Here is an 18,839-nt window from a genome sequence, read left to right as displayed (position 1 = left end):
CTTCCACAAGCATATTTAACCCACTAAGTCACCACAAAGCACACATTTGATATTCTTACAATAGTGGTAAAACTAACTGACTCCTAGGGAAATCTTGAAAGCACAGGAGTCAGCAAAAAAGCAAGCATGTACTCTGGAAAGAGTGAGCATAAAGTTACAGCAGTGTTGTGATTCCAGGTGATTTCACTCTGCCCCAAAGACCTTGCCAGCTCACTTAACCTTTGCACTACAAACCTGAGTACCTAATTAAAGAAAATGCTCACATGTGCCCAGAACTTCTCTCCCCACTTTTACAAATGTTTGAAATATGGAATTGTCTCCTGAATGCAGATAACTGTTTGTCCATTAAGAAAGCAGCCCTACACACAAACACATGATAACACTAAAAGGACTTAAAAAGACATGCAGGGTCTACTCACCCTCATCTTCATCATTTGCTGTTGCTGTCACAACAGGAGTTCCAACATCCCTGTCCTCATCTATGCTGACCTCGTACACAGACCGAGGAAATGACGGAGCGTTGTCATTCACATCGCTGACAAAAATCCTCACATAGGCTGTGTCTAAGAAGGAGATGCAATAGGAACACACACAGAGTAGAAATGGCAGAGGTGGACATACCTGCCAAGCCTATGAAAGTTAAAAAGCCCAATACAGAATTCCTTCTTAGTTTTACCTGTGTTGGGCTGCCCATGAACACCAGGTCTAGCAGATTCTGATAAGTCCTGAGATTGAACTTCAATCAAGTAGGAGGCTCTTTTCTCTCTGTCAAAAGATGCCTGGGTGGAAATAATTCCTGTCTCAGGTTCAATGGTGAAGAACTGATAATCCTCATTAGCATCTTTTAATATGAAGTAGTGAACCTAAAAAGGAAATAGTTAAAAGAGGTTGCATTTTCAATTTTCATTTGGATATCCAAGTGCTGTGACCTCCCCCTTCCTCAGTAGCCTCCTGGTTCTATCTGCAAAGTAGCAACACTCTGAGCAAAGACAGATCATCTGAACATAACATTTCTAAGTCTTCTGTTCATTTGGATATAAAAAGTGCAGAATTCTCAAACAGAAGAACATCACTATCAGTGATATCAAGGCCCATCAAGCCCAATATCTAATCTCCAACACTTGCCAGTAGCAGCAGTTAAGAAAGATTATGAATGACAAAAGGACAGAGAATGTATGGACTGGCATTTTTCCCTGTGTCTCCTCAGCTTCTAGTAATTCACTGTGCTTCTGTTCAACAAGACTGCATAAATTAAAACCTCCACCAATGAAAGATATTCACATTTTTTCCTTTAATAATGGTTGTTCTCTGAAAATATACCATTTCCATCCCCACCCACAAGTCATGCCCAAAGCAGCACCAGACTGTTCTACCACACAGGTTACTCTTCAGAAGCTGCAAAATGACAATTCTAGAACAGCAGATGTCCACTGGCTAGAGTTTCTTCACAGAGAAGCTAGTAGGATTTTTAGAAATCGCTCAGGAAAATGCGAAGAAAATGAGCAATTCCCTTCAGAATTCTGCTTTTTCCTAGGGTCGGGTCATTATTACTGTGATGGTCAAATGTCAGTTTGACCAATGATGGCATTTAATCAACTATATTTAAATGGCTGTGAATAACTGACAATAATCACTGATGGTCAATTAAAAAATGAGCTAAAGAGGCAAGAGTTTGGAAACATGTCTTGCAGCCACATCCACTTGTCATGGGAGAATCATGCAGCAGTGCTTTGTCATGATTGCTGGATCAGGATGAGCTGCCACACTGCAGGACCCTGAGATCATGAACAGCATCTTCTCTGCCTGCGTCCCGTGTGATAAACATCAGCTGTAAGATAGACAAATGCTTGACAAGTGCTGTAAGAAGTTCTGGTGGCTCATTTCCCTGCCATCTGCTGACTGCATATTCTCATTAATTACAATACTACCACTTGAGTATTGTGAGAAAAAGAACTGGACTAAGGTCAAACCTCTCCATGTAGGCCAGAATCCAAGTCCATAGCTAACACCTGAACCACGGATGTGCCAACATCAGCTCCTTCTGGCACAGACACCTCGTAGTTAGAGGACATGAAGAATGGAACATTATCATTGACATCTGAAAAGGGAGGTGATGAGGTAAGAAAATATTTGAAGACATTTTTGTTTACTGTTTTTTGTTTTTTGTTTTCCCCCTCAGTTGTATTTTGCTTGGAGGAAGAATTTACATTGTTTATAGTAATAAGTAATCCTTGTTTATAGTAATAAGTAATCCTGCTCTGTGTTTTCTGATTCTCATAGTAGCAGTCAGGAGACATTTTATAAATACTGGGCAGTTTCTGGGAGACAGTGGCCTAATCTCATCTGAGACACTGGCTAATTATTTGACCAGAGATATACTAAGTCCATGAATGTCAGGACCAGGAGGGCTTTCATCCACAGCTAAGTTACTGAAAAGGGATTTTTTTTGCTTGTGAGCAGAATGAAGTTTTTGCAAAATTCTGGTACCAATAACTGCACTACAGGAAAAACCTTTTAGGACCGAGTCCATAATCTACAATGAGGCTCAGACTATGCTCTATAGACTGAAGGGGTTTTGCATTGGTGGATTGTGAAAGACAGGACAATGACATAAAGTGAAGCAGGAAAGTTGGATTCCCTTTCAAATTACTACCCCATTCTCATTTCCATGGTGGTGGGCAGGACAAATGTTTTTGCTGGAGACTTCATTTATTCGTATTTTCACCTGAATGTCTGCCTAACAAAACTCCACTAATCCTGCAAAAAGCAGAGATTAATATCAGATTTATAGCTTTATGTGGATCTACTGGAACAGAGCCTTATGAAAAGATCCTACTATAAGGAGGTTTGGATCAAATTTTTGAAAATTGCACTTATCATAAGGATCCTCGCAATTTCGTTTCTGTAGTTGTCATCTCAGTATGCAATGGAAAATTCTGGATGTAACAAAACCCCCTGAACAGATATCCAACACAAACCCAGCCCATGTGGGCTGTTTCTCTTTCTGTAGCACAGACTATTTCCAATAATACTCATCTTCTTTCAATAGTTTGGGAACAAGTACTAGATTTCTCCTCCTTTTGAAAGAAAATCTTTCTAATTACCTTTACAGAACCAGGCACTAGTGCTGCCTAAACATTCAGACAGCCCATTTTTGCACTATCACATTTCCACATTTGATAGTTGTACCTAGGAATTGTCTCAGACAGACCTTTTTAATGACTGCAGAACTTTTTACAAGTATAGAAATGTACAAAGCATTCTGAGGTGGCTTGGCTGTTACCTTAATTAGTGGTATTATACTAAAAATAATAAGAATATTGCTCTGAACAGCAGCAAAGCTTACCTGTTATATTCACACAAACAGTGGCAAAGGAAGCTAAAGGAGTCATTGCTACATTTTGTGCCCGGACTGTCAGGGTGAAAAACTTAGTTGTCTCAAAGTCAAGTTGTTCAGCGACTAGAAGAGAAGCAGATCCATCAGCTCTGTTTGGCTTCAGATAGAAACGAACTGGCATGTTAGTCTCTGGAACTTGACCCTCCTCCAGATTATACGTAACCCTGGGATCACCAAGAGGGGATGTGGCTTTGATGGTCTGAGGAAGAAAAGAGCCACCACATACATTCATGAAGCACGGGGTTGCCAGTGTTAGTTGTTGAGTTTGATGGCAGAAGCATACATATGTGCATGTTCTCCAAGAACACACATGCTGTATGACTTGGGTAACAGACAGAATAGAAACATTTACAAAGCTGAATCTTATTTTATAATATCTAGGTTTTATAGGTGTTTAATCAACAGGAAATTTATCTGCCTGTAAATGTGCTAAGCCAGAACTCCAGCACAGCTAAAGGAAATCCCTCCTCTTTCCTCCTTCCAAAGCAAGGAGACCATTTCTCCAATGAGTTGTACATTTTACCCAGCAAGCTACAGAAAAAAAAAAAAGCCGAACCCTAAATTTTTTGCAAGTGCTTGGATATTACACACAGGAGGAGGAAAGCAAGAATTATGCTGCAATATATAGAAGGCACTGTCCTTAAAGACTAAGTCTCTATGGGTTAAAAATGAATTGGTTTGAGTTAGAAGAGTCTGAAGCAAACTGTGTCACTCCATGCTCTCATGCTAAACTGAGAAAAGCTTTAGGAAAGACACAAGCAGATAGCACAGCCCACTGAGGATGGAGGAGCGAGGAGCTGAACACTCAAGGATTTCCTTCTCTGGCATCACACAAGTCTTGCTCCTGTCGAAGCACACCTTAGGGGCCATTTGTGCAAGAATTCACTGTGAAAACTGCTGCCAGCTGAAATGCCAGCCTATTCTGTGGCAGGCACACCTGACAAACTTTAATGGGTACACAGTAGTGAAGGCTCGTAAGGGAACAGTGCAGAGTGGGCATCCGCTTAGAGCACAACAGAGGAAGAAGTGGAAATGAAAAGGAAGGGAAGCAATCATGCTTTTAACATACCACAATCCTGGCGTCCCGAAGGGTGTTTTCGGGGATGGTTACCCAGTATGTGCTCTGCTCCCACCGGGGTGGCTGGCTCAGTGCACTAGTGACAGTCACTGTCAGCTCCACAGTGCTGCTCCTGTTCCCACCATCTGTCGCTACGATATAGCGGCTAATGCGCATTGTCTGCGAAACAAAGACAGAGGATACTTGAAAACCATTTCATACAAACCAAGAAATTGCAATTAACCCTCTGCAATGGATTTGAGGGGTTGGAGTCTCACATTACCTGGGGTAGCGGGCAATTCACATACACCCAGCCTGTGGTGGGGTTGATCTGGAAGTATTCCAGCTGATGCTCTAACATTGAGTATGTGACAGCAGCATTCACACCCTGGTCACTGTCATGAGCTACAACTCGGAGGAAACTCATCCCCACTGGAGTGTCTTCGCTAAGGAAGTCTTTGAAAAGACAAAGGCATTGTCAGCAGGTCTGCTCTGGTTTATCAGGCTGTATTTGTAAAGAAACACCCCTATAAAACATCACTGTTGCCTTCATGGGAGTTTAAACATTTGTGTACTGAGGCAGGTTATAAAGTACTGTCACCAACAGTGTCTATAGTCCCCTCTTAGCTTCCCCTTCCCTTTCCCCTGCCACACTGGGGTGTAAAGTGAGCTGCAGGTGATGCAGATTTACTGACACTGCTACTGCCAGCACTTGTGCCTGTCCACAGCAGCTCTGGCAAGCCCCACAGAGGCTTGCATGCCCACTGCTTCAGATCACAGCCCAGCATGCTGGGCTCAGCTGATGATAAAAACAGGTTGGCAACAAAGGGAATTCTGTGTGAATTGTATTAATCTTGAATATGAGTGATGCTGGCAGCACTGCCAGTGGGAGGCACGAGGTAATTACAAAGCATAAAGACTCAGGTCACAGTGAAGATGCCTCCAACCCCCCAGTGTTTTGGAGAACCTACCCAGGGCAAGGGCAGTGATCATTTTATGTACATCCCTTTCCTTAGGTTTCACTCCCTGTTCCCAGAAATCCACCTGTTAGAGGTCGTGTCTTTCTGCCATAGTTCTAGAGACCAATCCTTCTCTGAACCTGCTCGGACAATTGTTGTCTAAAAATCTGGTGGCAAAGTCACACATTTGAAGAGTCCACTGCACAGAAGAGTAATTAATTTTGTCTTCCTAAAGCCTGATTTCTGGAAGAGACACCAACAAAATGATGGGAAATCATGAGCAGTCATTTCCTGCTCCCCTCCACTCTGCGAGGCACAGTTTTATATGAAACAATCACATCCCTACCAGTTGTCTTTCTTCCACAGTCATCTTTGCATTACACTGATTTTCGGTCCAGCTCTTCCCTTTATCCTCAGCCATCCAGTCCAAATTTCTCCTTCAGGTAGCTATGTGTGCTTGCCTGATTGTGTTTTTGAGCTGTTTCCTTGTACTAAGACTCCATCAGCTCAGCGTATTAAAATTGGCAATGGGAAGGCTGTTGCAGTTGGATTTAGACAGCCCAGTCAGTCTGTTAATTTGTGTCTTGTTCAGAAACTTTCACACCTTTGTTCTCCCTTGTATGTGTCTCTTTTAGTATTTTTGAGGTGGGATAATCAGAACTGCACACTACTTATGGAGTGGTCTTGTTTTCTGTTTTGGTCTTCTCTTTAGATATCTACAGTCTGTAGTAGTGGAGCAGTGCAACTTTAAACAACAGCAACCACTTGCTCCATGAACAAAAATTTGAGATTTATTTGGTTTCACTCATCCCTGCGTCATTTAATTGGCTTCACTTGTTCCTGTGTCATTTGATTGTCCTGGAATTCTTGTCTTCGGTATGTCAGTAATAGATAAAATTAATCTCACAAGAGATTCGCCAGCACTAAGATAGATCAATGAAAATTGAATTAACTGACATAAATCACTGTAAAATACTCATTTTTTTTGTGTTTATGCCTTTGTGTGTGTGTGTTTATGCTGTCTTTAACAGTCAAATTCTGTTAAATTGTATTGTAAAAAAATAGACAAAGTTACTTGGAAGGGTGGTACTCTCCCATTTCATGTGCTTTGCTTGCTGCTGACACAACTTTAATGTTTACTGTACCATCCCTACTACAGTTAAGCATTTCTTTAATGTCTGTTTTGAAGACAGATGATAAGATGCATGGCTAAATCAGGAATTTGACCAATATCCTAGTGCTGAGAGTAAAGAAACAGCAGTTTCCAGGATAAATACAAACCTACGACTAATGGCATTTGATCTTGCTAGGGAAGAAGCTATTTTTAATTCTGTGATGTCCAAGCATTGATTACTTATGTAGAGATGCTGGGAAAGTGCTAGGCATAACGTGCCCTTGTTATCTGCAGGTTTGCCATCTCAAAAAGCTGCCTTTGCTTCAGAACCTTTGCTGGTACCCTCTGTTCATAAAAACAGAGAAAAAAAAATCTGCCTGTTCCTCAGAAGTGCAGAAGCCACCATAATTACAAATGCAACCTCTCAGCTTCACATCTTTTGAAAAAGAAAAATCATGGGCAGTTTCACCTGAAGGACATATGTGATGGTAGAATAGAAAGGTACATCTTTGCACAAACATTACCTTTACCTCAGGGAACTGTCTGCTGTGCTCAGAAATATTTCTCTCCAGAAAGATCATTGCTACTCCTCACTGCTGCTTTGGCCAGCTTTGCAGAAGACACTGGCAAGAATGTGGAAATGGCTATTCCAGATCTACACATTTTAATGAGTTTGGCACATAGATTTAGGCATTACAAGATACTTTAAAAGGTGCAACACAATTTTCCTTTTGTCCTTGTACATAACTCTGAAATGTGGATGTATATTTAGCTCATTTCCCAGCATGTCACTTCTAAAGTCCTAAAATATAAACATCAAATTTATTGTTCTGAAATTCTGGCATCTGTGATGCTAAGGACAATTTTCTTATAAGCCGTCCTCAGTTTAATAAGGCATTGGTCACTGCTTTGCCCTTCATGACATTTCCACATAAGTGGCAAAAAAACTCCAAAATGAAGCTGTTGGGAGATGCATCGGCAGCATTTTTTTTTTTAATTTTCAAGCAATTATGCAAGGAAGGACCTGTTCCAGTTCAACAACTAGAGATTATGCTCATGACTTGTGGATGACACTAAATGTAGAGTCCAAGTGTAATGAAATGCAGGATTTTACTGGAGAAGCATCAAGTCAAGTTAAACAAAAGACTGATGTAAAGCATATCATGTGGGGATGAAAAAGGGAATGCACCAGGGCAAATGGGAAAAGCTGGCTCAGCAGGACAGATACAGCAGGCATTGGCTCCCAGCCAAAGGCAGCCTAGAAACCAAGAATTTTGTGCTGTTTGACATAACATTAATGCCACTTCAGTCTATTCAAACAGAGGTGCTATGCTACAGAGACACAGATGACCAATTGTACTTCTACTCAGGGTTGATAATTTCCCAGATAGGATGTCATTTTTTGTTTTGGGACATCAAATAAAAAATTCATGTGGAAAAGAGCTGGGCAGAGAAAAGCTGCAAAGAGAAGGGATCAGATCTGCCTCATCTGCAGGAGTGAAGTATGTCAATGTTTTTAAGAGAACTGCAATGACTAAAAAGGACTGGTTAATTCTGCACATTTCCACTGATGATGGGTTAAACAGTAACTGGCTTAGTGGGCAACAAAGGAAGATCAGTCACCTAACAAGCTGACCGCTGTTATGAGGAATAACCTTCTAACAAGATTCGTGTGGCAGTAGTGGGACAAGCAGTGAAGTGACACTCACACTGATAGCGACTGTTCTCAAACTTGGGGTCGTTGTCGTTGACATCAGCGATGAGGACGGTGACCTGGCACACGCCGATCAGCGGCTCCTGCGCCTGGTCAGTGGCAGTGACAGACAGAGTGTACTCCCTCTGCTTCTCCCGGTCAAAACTCTGCGTGGTGGTGATGGCTCCTGCAAACACAGACACCTCCTGTGCTGCGTGTCACCTCCTGTCACAGCCTCAGGAATGAATTTGCAGAGAGGAATCTGCACATCTCCCGTGCAAAAGGAAGATCTGACCGCATGCAACACAACCGTGAAGCTTGATCCTCACTGACCCTGCAACACATGTCTTGGACTAGACCAACTCCAGTTCTCTCATCACTCCTCTCCTCACATGTCACCTTTATACTGCTGCCCCAGTAAGTAGCTCAGTCTGAGTATCTTGTTGTCTCATGCCTCATGGAGCACAGGACTTTCTCCTTCTCCAGTGGTAGTCCAAGTAACTGAATCAGCTCATTATTACTTTGGGGAAGAGTCACACCACAGAAGACACAAGTGATGTGACCAAAGTAACCTCTGCTACAGGAATTGGAGGCTGCCTCATTGAACAGATTAAAATTGAGTAAAATCATATAGTGGATAAATTAAACAATTTTCTCAAAATCTTCAGGTTTTCCTCCCTACTAATCAAGTCTCTCCCTACCTCAGCTATTTTCTTCTGGTTAGCAGATTTCTAACTGGCATTCTTGAGGCCACTTCTAGACCTATTTCTCTACTATACTTAGAGTTCTTCAGCTCTCCTTCCAGTCTCCTGCACAGTCCTGGACATAACAATATCCCATTTTCCTATTTTGACTATAGAAACATCAGCAACTACATAACATCTTCATGTGAAATAAATCATATATTAAGACATTGCTGCCCTGTTCTGGTATGAGAGTTTTGCCTGCAGTGCACTGGATCTTCTATTTGTGCATGAGATGAGAAATAAATTGTGGCCACATTATAGGGAAGAATAAACTTAACATGTAAAAAGCACACTTTCTGCTCTGCATTTTTATAGCTACCCATGATCCAAATAGGAAGGTAAATGATACAGAACACATTTTTATCGAACTGGGGTTTGTTTCCCTATTTAATTTGTGTCTGGGGCTCCCAATATAAGAAGGAAGTGGATCTGTTGAAGTGAATTCAGAGGAAGGACATGAAACTAATCAGAGGGTCGGAACACCTCTCCTGTAAAAGAGACTGAGTTGGAATTTTTTTCAGCCTGGAGAAGAGAAGGTTTCAGGGACACCTTATATCACCTTCTAGTAACTAAAAGTGGGCTGCACAAGAACTGGAGAGGGTCTGTTTGCATGTAGTGATAGGACAAGGGGTAATGGCTTTAAACAGAGGGAGAACAGGTTTAGATCAGGAAGAAATTCTTTACTGTGAGGGTGGTGAGACACTGCCCAACACAGGTTGCCCAGAGAAGCTGTGGAAGCCTCATCCCTGGAAGTGTTTAAGGCCAGGTTGGATGGGGCACTGGGCAGCCTGGTCTAGTGGAAGGTGTCCCTGCTCACAGCAAATGTAGGTGTTGGAAATAAATGATCTTTCAGGTCTCTTCCAACCCAAACCATTCTATGCTACTATGATTTGAATCACTACAACCTTAATCTAATCTAATCTAATCTAATCTAATCTAATCTAATCTAATCTAATCTAATCTAAATGCATGGCTATTTACATACTCTGAGCATTTTCCAGTGTTTATCCTATAAACTGTAACAGCGAACCCTGCAGTTACATTGTTAAGCATGAGACCACATGGACACACTGATAGAGCAGCATTTTCATTACAGCACAATGTCATTTTCACTTTTTCTCAGTAACCTGAAGCTACTGACCTGTGTCTGGGTCAATGCTGAAGCCTAGGGAAGCTCCATCTCGGTGCATGAGCCCATACTTCACTTCTCCATTGATGCCGAGGTCTGCATCATAGGCTTCTACCTGTAGCACATGCGTGCCTGGAGGCTGATTCTCCAGAACCCAGGTGCTGTCACTGTAGTAAGCGCACTAAAAATACACCCAAACATCCGACCCTAAATATTGCACAGAGACACGTGAATTTGCTGCACAATTGTCAATATTTTTTCCATCAGGTCTGAGAAAAACTTGGAAGAAAGTCACTGTTATTACTTATGCACACAAAGAAATCAACCTCTAAGGGAGAGGAAGGAAAAAGGAGAATGAAGACTTTACACTTTCTCTATGAAGAAAGCTGACTGCTGTTCACTTACAAGTTCATTCTGCTCTGCACACACAGACCCTTCAGCCCACCAGCAATCACCAGTGGCTATGGAGACTCTATTACCCCAGTTATACCTTAGATGGGAAAAGAATCTCTGCAGAAAGACATCTTACCTCTCTAAAGACAGGCTTGTTGTTATTAATGTCGTTAACTCCTACAATAACCTCAGCAAAACTGCTGAGAGGAGTGGGTCCTCCTGAGGCATTGTCATCTATGGCAGTGACATTCAGGGTGTACTGTGGCCCTTTCAGACTGGGTGGAGGGTTTCTGCGGAGTTTAATGATACCTGAAATTGGAAGCATAAAGTGTCATGTTAATTTACTGTGTAAATACACAAAATCAAGTGAGTATCACCTTTCTCTGTCACTGTATTGTTGGCTCAGTTTGTATTTTGGTTGCAAAGCACAGGAACCTGTCATCTTAGTCTGCACAGCCTTGGACCAGAATCCCAAGTTTTAGCTGACAGTTAAAGAACAACCATCACATCAAAGAACTAATCCTCACTGATACAAACATCCCCATTTGCGGATTATATAAATATGGTGCTTTCTTATGGTTTTTGACATACAGGTGGAGCAGAGTCAATAGAGATTAGACAGTAAATGAATGTGTTCTTCAGCCTCTTTCCTTACCTTTCTGGCTATCCAGCTCAAAGTTGCCCTCCTCATTGCCTCCTGTAATCAGATAAAGCAGCCCATCTCCATCAGGGTCCTCTGCCCGAACAGTAGCCACCAAGGTGCCAGGACCAGCATCTTCCGAAAGGAAAGTCCTGTAACTGATGGACATAAGGGAGCAATGGCAGCACACAAAGTATCAGAATAACTATGTTAACCATCAGCAAGATTATGAATTCATTATGAATGGCTTTTTAAAGCTTTGGGCATCCAACCATAGGATCTTATATTGGTTTAAGAGATGACTTAGGTTTTCTTTCCTCAACATAGGGTACCTATTTTAGGATTGTAATCCTGTACTTCTGGTATATATAATTTTGAAGGATCCTTTGGAGGATAACAATATGCACCATACTACATTGTACTGTAAAACAGGATCACAAATCTCCTGATGCTGAGAAAAAGGACTAGTATCTGTCATGGAGTGTTTCTTATACATATTAATGGAGAGCATCAGGTACTGCAGAGATGAAAAAAAGTACTCAAAAAAAAGCAAAACATTACTTAATTTTGTAAATAAATATATGTATGTTTTGTATTTAAAACATATTCCTACTTCAAAATTGTGCAAAGAATAGAAATTGCATTAATTAGGGACAGGAAAGAAAAAGGAGTCCTAAACAAGCAGGGGCTCATGAAATTAGCTTACAATACAATCTGTTGATGCTAAAAGTAAGTCTTAGTGTTTGCTAACTACCATATTCATTTGTCACCTATTTATACACAGAAAATCACTGTGAGACCCAGGAGTCAACAAGTCAAAATCATTCCCTGTATAGGTCAGTCTTTGATTCATTCTGTTCTCTCTCTATAAAGTCAATATACTGGTATCACAAGTGATGTATTTTTTAATATACAACCTAGAAATGAAAGTCCAACTCCTACAGCCTTTGTATACAGAAAATACCTTTCAATTTCACTGGTACTTACAGATGCAGAGAACAACAAGTGACCATTTAGCCAAGTGCTACTAAGGTTACATGTATGAGCAGCATCTTTTAAAGCCGAGGCAGGTGTTGAAGGTGCCTTACATGGACTGGGAGAAGACAGGAGCCTCGTCGTTGACATTGGCCATTCGAATGCGCACCGACGCCGTCCCCGTCCGAGGCGGATGTCCTTTATCGACAGCTATCACCACAAACTCGTACATGTGGTTTGCTCGCTCAAAGTTCAGCCTCTGGTTAGAATTGATGACCCCGTGATGTGTGATGGAAAAATCAGTGCTCTGGATGAAGTAAGAGATCTCAGAGTTGGAGCCAGAGTCACAGTCTGTTGCAAGCACTATTAGAGAACACATTTAACAGAACAGTCATATAGCAAAGGAGGCTTGGTTATGCTGTTTTCCACTGAGACAACTCTGTTTTTCTGTTAGTTTTTGAGAACAGGCATCACCTAAATCTGTTTAATCCATAAAAGTTTTGTGGTTTTGTTTTTTTTTTGTGGTTAAAGTTTGGGACTTAGCATGAGGCTGGGAATGAAAAACCAAAACAACTCTTCCCTCTGGTCCTACCCAGCCAGAGTGATCACAGCCAGGTGAATTTGCAAGAGAGCTGTGATCCCAGCACTGCACAAAATGCTTTGTACAAATAGCAGTCAACACTGGTAAATAGCACACAATCAGTATGCACGTTAGTTGAACTTTATCAGTCATAAACTGGTTCCTCACTCTTTCCAGGAATGCCACGTTCAAATTTTATTAGCTCTCAGCTAGTTATATACTCTCTAAATACCTGGTGTTTCAAGGTATGAAGAGTGATTAAACATTCCTCCCCAGCAAGTGTTCATTCAGTATGCTGAGTGTCCCATCTGCTCAGAAGCAGCAAACTGACACAACAAAGACCTGGAGCTCACAGCATAGCATCAAAAGTGATTTTTAAGAGCAGAAGCTCACCTCTCCAATTACCTTGCAATTTTTCTAGTCTAACAATGAGGCTCCACATCATACCCACACTGGTAATAAACAAACTCCTTATTCTACCAATGGGATCCAGATGCAGCCACCGTGGTAGCACACAGCTTTCTGGAAGCAGAACAATGATTGCAGTGTGTGGACACCCCAGCAAACTGCTGCAGTATCATCCACAGAGGGGTGGAAGAAACAACCCATCTCTATCAGAATATTAACACAAAACAGGAAAGGAGCAGAGAATTATTTCAAAAGCACACTGAAGAAATGTTCGACTTAGTTGCAAAAAATTTCAACTACATCTGCCTGTGGAAAGTTACTCATCTTTGTTTACAAGGATATTTAGACTGGTTAAACATTTTGCTTAAAATCTCTCCAAATCCTGCTGTGAATAAATGTTTGTGTGTATTACAGACCACAAAATCAAAGGCTTTAGAGTTAATCACTCTCTTGCTGCACTAACAGACAAAATATATTAAAAACTCAAGAAAGACTAAAATGACAGTGATTTAAATCTATCAAATATGGTAGTTAAGTATTGTTTTTAGAAAGGCATGCAGAACGTCAAAAACTTATTTGATTTGAAAAATTCTGATTTAATCTACAATCAGTGAGCCATTGTAATCACTCACAAAAACACATTCTGTGTGCTTAATGATATGCTTCTTTTCCCCCAGATGTTTTCTAGCAAATAAAGAATGTGGCACTTACTTGTACATGACAGAAACATGCCTTACTTCCCAATAGCAACAGGGAATTCTATTCCCCTCCATTTCACTTCATTCTGGGAACCGGTGTGCATTGTAAAAGATATTTTAAGGATCATATGCCAGCCACAAGCAGCTCTGTGCTGGCTTTGCACGTGTTCTGAAGTAGCTTAGCTCAAGCTAACTCTGGTTCAAAAGCTGACTGAGTTGCCAGCCACAGCTCCAAGCCTCGCTCTGCTGGCACAGCTGAAGGCTGAGGACCCTTCTGAGAGCACCCTCCGTGCTTCACATTTCGAGTGTGCGAAAATTAAAGCAGATGATAACTGAAACCTACATTCACATCATCCAGAGTTTCAACAAAAGCATATATCACACTACCTTTTTCACTGCCACCAACAGCTACAGGTGTACCCAGAATGGCAAAAGCTGTCTTATATTTGCATTTATTTTTGTGGCTCATTCTGAGGCTGCAACATCCCACCCCTCAAGGAACTACAATGAGGGTAAGAGCTATTTGGCTTTTTTTATTTCCCAGAGATACTTGCTTTGGCAGTCAGAGTTAGAGGCATAGGTCTCATCCTGCACAAGGTACAGCTTCCTTGCAGCCACAAACAACCCTGCTCAGCCCTTCTACAGCAGGTTAGTCTTCACACACACATTTCCACAGACTTCCACTGTACTTCCATCTCACACTTTCTTTTCTAAGCTGGCTTTTTCTCTTGAAATGTACCCTATGTGGCAAGACAATGACATGGGATGCAATTGCACAGCTTCAACATTCTGCTTGCTTTGGCCATTAGATTTTTTCCCCCACAAGTGGAATTTTGATGAGCTTCACAAATCCTCTGGACAGAAGAACATTCATCTCTTTAAGGAAAATCACATGCTTAGGAATTTTAGGATTTGGCTATTCTGACCAATTTCTTTCTTCCCAAAAGCAATTAAATCTAAAAATTAAGTATGACAAGCTCTGAACTCTGTTAGCAAATGTATAGAGAAAGCAGGTCCTGCAGCCCCCTTACACAAGGGAAGCTAAGCCTCTTATCACCTCTGCAACCTGCAGAGTTCAGCTCTAGCTTTGGGAAATTTACATTTTTGTCTTTTTGCTAAGTCTTGCCTTGGCACATACTCACTTCTCAGGGTTCATACCCCCTGAAGTCTTTTAACAGGATACTATTTTAGCCTCTAAAAATGTCATCTGTGCAGTCAGGGCTTATATGCAAGTGCCACAGGGTCATGTTAAAAACAACAAACTTTGGATGATAAGTGGCAAGCCACAACCATAAATATAAATTCACAGGCTTTCAAAGCATTTTTCCTTTAACACTTTGCAAGTCAGTTATACAGCATTAATGCCTAATTGACAAAACTAGCTGGCCATTTAGAAAAGCCCTTGCTTTTTCTTAAGAAGAGAAAAACTAATTTCAGCTGCTTCTGGGACACAAAAAGATTACCAAGATGAGTTAAAAGACAGCTACAACATTCAAAGCCACTTCCTATCAGCTGCTTTAACTGTCCTTGGATACCACAGGATCTCTCCTTGGGCACAATACAGTGATCCTCACCTGAAGACATTCACAACTCTACTTCCAGGAAACCTAAAAGTCATCCACAGACCGCCAGGAAAACTGCCATCCACATCTTACAAAAGGAGCGCCTGTGGAAGAGAGCACTTCCTCATGGGCAGAACATGGAAAGGTAACAAACTATCAGGTCTGTGGCAGGACTGAAATGAAAGCATGGTCCCCACCTTGCAGAAGAGAGGTGCCAACAGGAATGGTTTCAGGAACATTGTCTCTGCTGTAAATGGAGCGCTGAAATTCAGGAGAACAGTCATTTTCATCAGTGATATGGACCATGACCTGAAGAAAAAGGACACATTGAGAATGGATTTTAGTTTCTACACTGCTAAAAGAGCACCTTTCTTGGGACACTGCAGTGGCAGTCAGTGCTTTTGCTGCTGTCCCACCTCTGATGCTATTCTTCTCACACTACTCCCATAACACAGAGAAGTATTTTCTCCTCCACTCCCAAGATGGGAGGCAAAGCCAAAAAGTAATAACAAGAGGTATTTTCAGAGCCTAGATATGAACCCAGATCAGAGCCCAGATTTCTGCCTGTACTACAAGGCCTCCTCACCAGTGTCCTGGGCTATCCATCTGTGTAACCCAGAGCAATCCTACCAAGGATTGCAGCCCATGGGTAGGATGTGAGGAGATTCAAGTACCTCAGTCACACTGCTGAGAGTGCTCTCAACTTCCATGGCTTTCAGTAAGAGGTGGTAGAGGTGGTGCTCGCTCTCGTAGTCCACGGGGTGGGTCAGGCTGAGCTCTCCACTCTCTTGCCTCAGCCGAAAGAGCCCGGAGGGGTTTGTCAGGAGAGTGTAGGAAAGAGGCTGGCTCTGGAAAGAAACAGCCTCAACAACTGCTACTCTGCAAAGAACGAGAGAACAACCTTTGCTTCAAAACAATAACAACAAAAGCTGTATCCTCAGCAGCTAGAGGAAGAGGATAGGATGAGGAAAGGTGTCTTGCTCATTCTCTGTCAATGCTTGGCTCAGCTTTATATTCAGACTAGAAACCCCTTTTGCTAAAGGGAGCCCATCTACCTTCTCTCACCAAACTAACTCACTGACATAGCCGTGCTTAAATAACAACCCATTTCAACCCCTACTAACACTAAACCATCTTTTTCTTCCCTTTTAGCCTTTTAAATACACGACAGCAGTTACTGGTTTACCCCTAGTTTCTCAGTTTTTCAGAAGTAAGTGACCTACTGTACTTCTGAGTTTCTTTGTAGTTATATATTCAGAAAAGAAATGGGTTTTTCCATCAGACATGGATGGGAAACCCATGGAGCACAGGGCTTTCCAGATCCTGCTGTCCACCTTGGCAGGACATCAAAGGAATATTCGACTCCCTACTGTGACTTATGTTTTGAAGCTCCACCTCTCACACCAGTCTTTCACCAGCATAATACACTTTTAGCTCATCTCACTAAAAGCTCCTGGGAAGTAGAGAAATTTCCCTCCTTCTCGTTCAGTATCTCTTAAGGATTAGTGGCACATCTCCAGCAATTTTTCCTAGGTCATCAGTTTATTTTGAGGTTTCCTGCTCCTTAGAGGCTTTATGGCATTGTTCCATCTGCTCCTTAAAGCCCATTCTGCTCTTGAGTAGCTGAACAGTGTCAATAAACCCAGAGCCAGCTTGAGAGTATCTCCCCACTGTGGCTTGGCTTAGCTACTCTTCATGCAACAGCAGAGCCCCTTGGAGATTAAGCTTTATCTATTTATCCTTCACACTGGTGCTGTTATCTCAAGAGTCTGGCAATGACTTTTCTTTCTAGAAATTTAAATACAAGTCAAATGGGACACAAACAACTCCAGATCTGGTTAATTAAAAGACCATTTTTCAAGCATTTGTTTAAATCACCAGGAGATGTATAGCCAGTAGTTTGGCTGTGCTAATTCATGATTCAATGCACTAAGACCCCAAAAGCATTAAAATAATTCCAGCGCCCGGACTACATCTAATACATGGAGACTCATGTCACACTGGAGGCTCTGAAATATCAGTAGAGGTGTAAATTTCTTTTAGAAAACACAACATTATTTTTTAAATGTAACAGGCAAATGCATGTGCATAGCCCTGAGAAGCAAAACCACAAAAGTTTCATTCTGTTGTGCTCTGTGAAGCTCCTCTCAGACTGCAGGGAGGGAGTCACCTAACCAAACACAACTCACTTTTCTCCTGCTGGAGTATTTTCAGGGACAAACACACTGTAGGACATGTTAGTGAACTGTGGAGGTCGGGAGCCTGCCAGGATGGAAACAGAGGCGTAGGGGCTTTTGTTGCCGTACTCATCAGAGGCTTCCACAGTAACCACATACTCCTTGTTCCACGTCAAAGGCAAGCCAGTCGTCATGATAATGCCAGTGTCCTTATCCACTCGGAATCGCTCCTCACCACCTACCAATACATGCACAAAGCTGGTCAGAGACAAGCCCCACAGCAGAAACATTTGCACCTTCACCATTTCAAGGTAAGCTATCCTCAACGCATCCACCTACATCCTCGTTATGCACTTCTTTTTACCTTTCCAGTAGTTCACCTTATCTTTCACTCACACTGTTTTGTTGACCAGTGCAGTGTGAAAGAGACAAGAATGAGTAAGAAATGGAGCCTTAAGGTAACAGTAAAGCTGCCATCAATTTCAAAATAAGCAAAGAAAATGGCAACAAAAAGATTCCCATCCACATAACTTTTACTTACAGCACTTCCAGCTTCTACTTGCTGTACTCGCTGTATCTTTAAGGATTCCCCAAGGGAAAAACCTACCAATGAAATGATAAAATGGGAACTTGCTAAGAAACAGCTGCAGCTAAACAGAATTCTCCTTTTTTTTTTTTTTTTTTCAGATTAGCCCTACCTGCAATGAGTGTGTAGGTTATGCCAGCGGTGGTGTTTCCATGGCTGCTGGAGCGTGTGACGAGCTGGTAGATGAGAGTGCCCTTGCGCGCATCGGGATCGACGCGTGCCAGGTACGGGTATGGGTACATGCCCCAGGAAAGAAGTTCCTCTTCTGGGGCAAGGAGTGTCACGTGGCAGAGGTACCAGTCATCATCTGCAAAAGGCACACGGATTTCTAGACAGCTTGGTCACAGACCTTAGTCAGGAATGTTAACATCTTATCCATTAGTATCAGTAAACAAACTGAGAAGGAAGCTTGCACTGTAAAGGATGTGTAGAGACTTCATCACAGTATTTTTACCTCTAGGGAGACCTATATTTAAGCCTTTTTAATTCACAGCAAGTCACTAACAGATGCTAAAAGTATATATATTGTCTTATTGAAGAAATTTTCCTAAGCACATTTGTGTTCTAAAAGTGGCCTTAAGATTTGACTTCAAATTAAAATGAATGTATTATTGAACGTAGAGAATCAAGTTGAATAAAACAAAAAACTAAATGTAGAAAGGGGAGTATGTAGAAATGTACATAGAAGAAATGCATGTTTTCTGCCTATTGAAATATGATCACAT

General features: G+C 41.7%; 1 protein-coding gene across 1 annotated transcript in view; it reads right to left on the bottom strand.

Annotated features, from left to right (window-relative positions):
- Nucleotides 1–18,544, bottom strand: part of LOC134050171 (neural-cadherin-like) — a 38,823-nt gene extending 20,279 nt beyond the window's left edge. Inside the window, exons 1-15 of the mRNA XM_062503063.1 lie at nt 18,227–18,544; nt 17,541–17,766; nt 16,026–16,230; nt 15,549–15,660; nt 12,217–12,466; nt 11,144–11,286; nt 10,625–10,797; nt 10,108–10,276; nt 8,237–8,407; nt 4,738–4,910; nt 4,467–4,634; nt 3,347–3,596; nt 1,971–2,098; nt 677–863; nt 420–563 (exon numbers count right to left, since the gene is read on the bottom strand). Coding sequence (XP_062359047.1) covers nt 420–563; nt 677–863; nt 1,971–2,098; nt 3,347–3,596; nt 4,467–4,634; nt 4,738–4,910; nt 8,237–8,407; nt 10,108–10,276; nt 10,625–10,797; nt 11,144–11,286; nt 12,217–12,466; nt 15,549–15,660; nt 16,026–16,230; nt 17,541–17,766; nt 18,227–18,356 — 2,629 coding nt within the window. The 5' untranslated portion in view covers nt 18,357–18,544. The remainder of the gene's footprint in view (nt 1–419; nt 564–676; nt 864–1,970; nt 2,099–3,346; nt 3,597–4,466; nt 4,635–4,737; nt 4,911–8,236; nt 8,408–10,107; nt 10,277–10,624; nt 10,798–11,143; nt 11,287–12,216; nt 12,467–15,548; nt 15,661–16,025; nt 16,231–17,540; nt 17,767–18,226) is intronic.
- Between the last annotated feature and the right edge of the window lie 295 nt (nt 18,545–18,839).

Source organism: Cinclus cinclus, chromosome 1, assembly GCF_963662255.1.
Source record: "Cinclus cinclus chromosome 1, bCinCin1.1, whole genome shotgun sequence".
NCBI classification, from domain to species: domain Eukaryota; kingdom Metazoa; phylum Chordata; class Aves; order Passeriformes; family Cinclidae; genus Cinclus; species Cinclus cinclus.
Note: the sequence above shows the minus strand (reverse complement) of the source record. Positions and strands in the feature narration are given on the sequence as shown.